Source organism: Zerene cesonia, chromosome 5, assembly GCF_012273895.1.
Source record: "Zerene cesonia ecotype Mississippi chromosome 5, Zerene_cesonia_1.1, whole genome shotgun sequence".
NCBI classification, from domain to species: domain Eukaryota; kingdom Metazoa; phylum Arthropoda; class Insecta; order Lepidoptera; family Pieridae; genus Zerene; species Zerene cesonia.
Window position 1 is genome coordinate 699,540 of NC_052106.1, and position 7,603 is coordinate 707,142.

Below are 7,603 nucleotides of genomic sequence, written 5' to 3' on the forward strand. Positions count from 1 at the left end.
GAATCTGTCTGACAACGTGGTAGCCATTTTGTGGTCAATTTTGCGTGGTGGTGATTTTAGTATAGGAGTTGTATTTTATAGTGAATATTGTTTTTCAATTGTGCTATAGAAATAAATTTTAAGTGTATTTTACACAAAGGTAAGTTGTATAGGTGAATACGCGCGATCATATAATCGATCATCAAAACTCCGCCGTCTTTCGACCTTACAAAATAAAAAATGGACGCTTCTGACTCATTTAGCCCAATTATGTATGCGTTTCAGAAACTATAATGCCGGGCGCCGGTACTTTCAAAATCTTCGTCGGGAATCTATCCGATAAAACAACAGACGCCGATTTAAGACCGTTGTTCGAAAAGTACGGTACGGTCGTAGAATGCGATATCGTCCGAAATTACGGTTTCGTGCATATGGAAAACGAGCAAGTCGGCCGCGAAGCCATTCAAAACCTTAACGGAGAGATAGTTCATGGTCAGGCGATTAAAATAGAAGCGGCCAAGAGTCGAAAGGCGCCGTCGACGCCGACCACTAAAATCTTCGTCGGTAACCTCACGGACAAAACGCGCGCGCCAGAAGTCCGCGAGCTGTTTCAGAAGTTCGGCACGGTCGTGGAATGCGATATCGTTCGTAACTATGGCTTCGTGCACTTGGACGCGTCGGGCGACGTGAACGAAGCGATTAAAGAGTTGAACGGTATGATGGTAGACGGGCAGCCCATGAAGGTGCAGCTGTCGACGAGCCGGGTGCGGCAGCGGCCGGGCATGGGCGACCCCGAGCAGTGCTACCGCTGCGGCCGCGGCGGCCACTGGTCCAAGGAGTGCCCCAAGGTCATGGGGCCCGACCGCAACGGTTTCCGCGATCGAGCGTTCGGCCGCGACCCCTACCCCCCGCCGCCGCCGCCGCCTTTCCTCCGCGATCGCATGATGGGAGGATTTGGGGTAACGCGTTGTTTTATTTCGTACCGGTTTCGAAATGCATGCCGAGCGTGGTCGACTTCCGTACGCGGTTGTATCTCGGGTCGGTTCTCGCCACGGGCTTGTAATGCTTTGACAAAAGTTCTAACAGCTATAGACAGTTTTGGAAGTAATTATCTACAGCCTACAAATATCGTACGTTGAATTTTCGGGTAGGGTAATGTGTTAACAACTTTGTTTATTCTAACAGGATCCATATGACACCTACTATGATCGGGCACGTTTCGACTCTCCGAGGGATCTGTTTGAGCGTCGGTATCCTGTTGGAAGTTCCCGGGGACTAGATATGGGCGCATCGAGAGCGAGAGGCGACTTCGTGTCTCCCCCGCTGCGCCGCGAGCCAATGCCACCCATGCCCAGCTTGCCTCCCATGAGCAGAAGCATGGGTTCAATGCGTTCATCATATGACGCCATGTACAGTCGCAGAAGTCCCCCAAGGGGACCACAAATGTCTAGAGGGTAAATGTTCTCTCAGGAAATTTTATAATATCAATTACAGTATCATATAACATTCTAATAAAATTGGATAGTCTTTATTCAATTTGTTAAATTCATTGTCATAATCTGGTTGTCTATCATTGTTCTTAAGCCATAGCTAGCATAGCTAGATAAACATTTCTTTAGCAAACAAGATGATTTAACATGTTGCAATGTTGCTTGGGCAACATAAAACACGAAGGACATACCAAACTGTTTGTATATATGTATCTTGGTTGTTATTTATTTATTTGAAAACTATAAAATTGATCATTATGTTCTTAGTCCTAGTCATTTTCCTAGGTGTGAAAAAAAAATTACTTGGGAAACACAGAAGCTATAAAATAAGGTATTTTTAAGGAGAACAAACAAAAAAGCAGTATTTCTCTTCATTCTGCATGGTTACTAGAGATTGTTATAATAATTTATTTATAAAATACTTGAAAAAAAAACTGTTTTTCATTTTTTTATCAAACAAATCATAACATTAGTTGTACAATACCAAAATATTATGTATTAAAAGTTGTTAATTTGCATTTTCAGATTATATGAAGACTTCAGTAGAGATACATTTGATGACAGAAGGTAAATATCACATATTTATAATATGGTACCATATTCACTCACAATAGCATTTCAAAGCTATTCTGATGGGTACAAAAAACATAAAAAAAAATGTTGTACAGCTCTTTTATATGTATATGTGTCCGTAAGATTGTAAACATAGTTATATTACAATCTATCTAGTAAGATTGTAAACTATATATAGATTGTGAACCGTATCATTATGATTGCAATTTAACGCATCATTTTTCGCTTGATTGTAATCTATCGATGGGAAGCGGTCAAATTGTGAACTGGCGTAGGACGGAATGCAACTCGCGCGCTGATTGGTTGAACGGTATGTGCCCCCGTCACCCCGGCCACACGCCATATTTGTTTGTTATTTCGTTAGTTGTCGAATGTAATCAACTATGTTTTCGTGATTATAAATTGATTTTATCTTGAAAATAACTTATAAACTTTCGAATAACTTACATATACAAAACTGTTGTGAACCTAAAAAATTATCTGTGACTAACCAAAGAAAAGCAGTTTGAATGACAAATCAACGAATTAGTGTTTGTTTCGCAACATAACCTAAATTACATGAATCGTTCGTATTTTAATATTTTGATGCTTGTGAACTTAAGTAATCTCATTAAATAACAATGAGATCGACCAATCAGGAAAAACTTGCAGACAGTTGATAATTTGACGCGGGACAAATGTAATTTAACGGTTTCACTTCGGTAGATTACAATATAGCGAAGAATAATGAGTCAAATTGCAATCATAATGATACGGTTCACAATCTATCGATAGTTTACAATCTCGCTAGATAGATTGTAATCTAACGATCTTTACAATCTAACGGTGACATATACATATTCAAATTCATACATCACATATATCATTATTTGATTCTTTATTCAACCGCATCATTTCTTAACATTATTTTTTAACAGTATTTGCTATGCAATGTAGATTTTATATAAACCCAAAAAGCAATTGCTATTAATGTGTCTGTTCATGTGTCTCAATCACATAAAAACCACTAAGCACCAATCTTGACAACATTGTTATGGTAATAGACCAATGTTAGGTTCAACTTATTGGCGACTTTTTGTTTGAAAAAAAAAAATGAGGCGCTTTTCTATGTAACTGGGGGTGAGAAAAAAATCATGTGTATTTAATTAAATAAGATAAGATAAAAAATTATGTTACAAAAAATAGTTGATGGTTGTTTTGTAGAGATGAAATTAAAAAAAGTTCTTTTCTTGAATGGCATTTTTCTAAAATCTAGAAATGCCAATTTAATGAAACTCCCAAAAACTGATGGTCTAACAGGCCTGATCATCCACTTCCATATTTAGAAAAATTTACCTATAAAACATGCTTTACAAATAGTGTTGAATGTGATTTAATCAGAATAGCTATCTTTCTGCTCCTTTTTAATTTTTCGAGGCCAAAAATTTATAAACATTAGAAAGAAAAAGTAAGTGTTTATTGCTTTAAACATTTGGCATAACCTGTGGTATAACATACAATTTAAATTACGCATGTCTCCTAGAGAAGCAAAAGGCTGCGTCTTAACTATTGCTGCCCAGGACCCGAGGGTATCAGACAGTGCTGATTTTGCCCCTTATTTTTTATATTATTAAATTTTTGTGTAATTTGTTGCAGGCCAGGACTGCGCGGGCCGTCTCCTTCTAGAAGATACGCGCCATATTGAGATATTCGCTTACTTTTTAAGCACAAAGCTACAGTCCTTTAGTGTGATTACTAATTATTTTTGACTACCTTAGATATTGAATCTTACAAATATGGACAATATTTTACTGGTTTAGGTGACCGCAGATGACTGATTTGCAGATTTTTAATATTTGTGCGTGATTGTATGGTTGCAAGATGAATGAAATGCTAACGAATGTTTATAGGATAATAAATATCAGTTAAGTAAATTTTAACGTTTTGTTTCCTTTGGCTTCCTTTTCCTGTAAAATATTATGCCTGTGGAGCTTATTCATAGACTATTTTTAAGCAAGTACATTAATTATATGAGATTATATGAGGCGACAGGTACTGATACCAAACTAAAATGGTCTTATATGTGAAAGTTGGCAGTAGGTTTATTATATGATTACCGATTTATAAATTATCAAAAGACGTGACTTGTCAAACGTTGCTCAGCCAGTTCTTGCAATTGGAAGCCGTATCGCAGGTGTAATGCATGTGTAGTTAACGTACAAATTTACTTTTTTAAAGCCGTGAGTCATACAAAGACATTCTAAAACACGCTTTTGACTTATGTATGTAGTTCTCTCGAAATAAAATTCTACTTATGTTGCTTGTCTTCTTCTTCTTCTTCTTTTAATTAATGGCTCCACCCAGTAAATAGGGACTCCGCTAATGTCCAGTATATAAGGGAGAGTCAGGACTCAAATTTCGGACAGATAGACTAATTAATACAGTTGTGACATTTAACATTTGGGTATCGGTGGAAACATACAATAATTTAGATCCACTTGGAGCAGCTAAAACAAACACAAAACAATACAAGTTATATAATGCAGAATACAAAAATATGGTTTATAAACATAATAAGAAGTTAGAATTTTAGTTTATTAAGGGTAATAAATTTAGATAGGGTAGTAACAAATTTGGATGGTACCAAAGACAACAGACATTTAAAGTTTACAGGACGAGGAATATCAGGAGGAAGGATATCCAGTAGAGACGAATTCAGCTTGGTACATTCAAAGAACAGGTGGTCGATAGTACCTTCATCCAATCCTCATTCACATATAGAATGATCACGTACTCTAATTTTTGCAAGATGGACAGGTGTGCAAGCATGACCGAAGCGAAGGCGACAAATAGTGGAAGTAACCGATTTGTCAAATTTGTGAAAACGGAAGAACCATGGCTTATGTGGAACAGTAGGCTGAATGTCCCAATAAAATTTACCTTTTGTGCGACTGGACTTTTGCCAAAGGTTTAACCATTTACTGTCTAAACGTGATTTTGCAAGTGTTACAAGGTCTTGGGTGTAATTTCTAAGGTGATATGTTGCTTGTCAAATGAACGAACTAGAAATATTACGTTTGTCATTACATCAATTATTACTATGATATTGTATTCAATAGCCACTAGATGGCGTTGATGTAAAATCTTCGACGGTCAAATACATTTTCATAAAGCTAATTGCATACTTGCTGAAAATTTAAATATTAATTAGTCTACATACATTACGTTTTAAGATTAATGTGATTGAAATGGGGAATGTGATAGCCTGCGCGCTAACGTGCGAAAATAAAACGCAGGAAACAAAAACTACCTCAATTTATATTATAAATGCAAAAAAGTATTTTTAAAACTAATGGAACGATCTCAAAAAAAAATTTGTGATCATCTTTCACCGTTGATTATGTACGTGATCCTCGAATACTATAAACATACCAGGGGTGAAGCCGGGGTGGCCCGCTAGTGAATTACAAATTGCCTATCGTCGTAAGAATCGTGGAATGTTTTGATTGTATATTACAGATGATTATAATGATAAAATATGATTGTTGATGATGTGACTTGCTTCATTTTTTTTCTATTACAATATCTAAATATACTGTGTGCAACAAAAAAATATATCAGCATCATCATCATCATCAGCCCATATATGTTCCCACTGCTGGGACACAGGCCTCCTATGAGGGTTCAGGCCATAATCCACCACGCTGGCCAAGTGCGGGTTGGCAGATGTCACATGTCGTCGAACTTTTGAATCTCGGAAATGCCGGTTTCCTCACGATGTTTTTCCTTCACCGTTTTTAAGCAGTGGTGATGTTATCTACATGCACAGATAAATTGAAAAATCAATTTATTTCCTGCACGCTCGCCCGGTCTCGAACCCCGACCTCACCACTGAGCCACCACTGCTTTTAAATATATATAAAAAAAATATATATATATCCATCAGTTATAGCTTTACATTTCAAAATCATTTCTCAAATTTATTACGTTTAATCAATTGACATGTAATGTGTTTCTTGTATGATTGAACTTTGTCAGTTTAATACATTGATAATTTACGGCGCTGTTTAAAAACTTAATAGTAGTATATTAACGCTAGATGCGATGCGACTTGTAGTAACAAGACGCATCCCATCTAGCGTTATAGGTCAGTTAATTCCGTTAAATTTTTTGATTTAAAATTTTCTATATAAAGTTTCATGTAACTTTTCATATAATAGACATTTAATTTAATTTAATTAAATTAGCAAGCACGTTATTATAAAATACTAGCTGCGCCCCGCGGTTTCACCCGCGTAAGTCCGTATCCCGTAGGAATATCGGGATAATAAGTTGAATATATGTTATTCCAGTTGCCCAGCTGTCTACGTACCAAATTTCATTGCAATCGGTTCAGTCACACATCCTTACAAACTTTCGCATTTATAATATTAGTAGGATAAAAATGGAATTCAACCAGGTAGTTGAAGAATTAAAGCTTTAGTTGTATCTATAAATACAAGTAACTTAGCCATACTTTGAGTAAGATGTATAAAAAAACTTAGCTTTACCCATTTTGCCGCCAAATAACAAAAAAGCTTATGATGATACTCGGTAGTTCACATATGGAACGTTAAAAAAGGGCAGTACATTTAAAATGAAATCCTAATAAAGAAACCAAATATAATGTTTCCTGGTTACTTTATCGGTATAAAATATTTCTGAATCTCCAAAGTAAGTTAATCTTTATACCTTTTCTATGTTAATTGTTATGCCCTTGTAAAGAAATTGATATAATGAATTAAATATAATTGCTCATGGGTTACTTGTTACTATCTGTAAACTTTTTTTGTACTATATTATTGGGCAAACAATAACAATTTCAGGGAAAATAAAAATCAGCAATGTTCCGTATATGTTTTATTGTAACTTAACTAAAAACATGTATTAGATACTACACTAACACTATATATACACAACACTGTACATTAAATGCATCGCCGGCACTTGATTCGAACTGTCTGTCGGTGATGTCTCCATATTGGAATGTAAAAAGAATCTATTGTAACGGGCGTCGTCTATTTATTAGTTAAGCTATTCGCTATTCGTTCAATTTGTAATCTTGTTAATTTGTATACACGAACGGTAGGATCGAATCAAGCGCGTTGCGACCGACATACAATAATACTACTCGAAGGCATCTCAAAGACTCATTCGTTTCTAATACTTTCCACGCCTTTTTAGTCTTTCAACACGTCTCTTAAGTACAATCCCTAGAAACGTCCGCCACTCACACGTATGAACACTTTCCGGTCGACGTCCGTCGAGCGACACCTCATTTGTAAAACTTATTGTCGAAATATCACAATTTACTTAACGAAAGCGGATCGAGCGATCGTCTACAGAGCTGCCATCTATCGGAAGACTTCGGTGCCGAGCCCCGTCGCCGCTTCGCGTCTCGCATCGCGCGCCGCACAAACACCAACGCGGAGGCGCCGGCCCGAGACTCGACGCGCACAACAACACCGGCAACACCGTCAGCGCGAGACAGAGATTCCGGGAGGGGCGAAGCGAGTCGCCGGGGTCGATTTCGAATTCACAAT

General features: G+C 37.0%; 2 protein-coding genes across 2 annotated transcripts in view; one reads left to right on the forward strand and one right to left on the reverse strand.

The window, feature by feature from the left end:
* LOC119839938 (RNA-binding protein lark) lies at window positions 1–3,961 on the forward strand. The gene is made up of 5 exons (XM_038366394.1): window positions 1–139; window positions 265–938; window positions 1,165–1,433; window positions 1,995–2,036; window positions 3,678–3,961. The coding sequence occupies exons 2-5, from the start codon at window positions 273–275 to the stop codon at window positions 3,724–3,726; spliced, it is 1,026 nt and encodes a 341-aa protein (XP_038222322.1). The 5' UTR covers window positions 1–139; window positions 265–272; the 3' UTR covers window positions 3,727–3,961.
* Window positions 3,962–5,133: 1,172 nt separating this feature from the next.
* Window positions 5,134–7,603, reverse strand: part of LOC119840148 (bone morphogenetic protein receptor type-1B-like) — a 90,656-nt gene continuing 88,186 nt past the window's right edge. Inside the window, exon 6 of the mRNA XM_038366660.1 lies at window positions 5,134–5,209. Coding sequence (XP_038222588.1) covers window positions 5,134–5,209 — 76 coding nt within the window. The remainder of the gene's footprint in view (window positions 5,210–7,603) is intronic.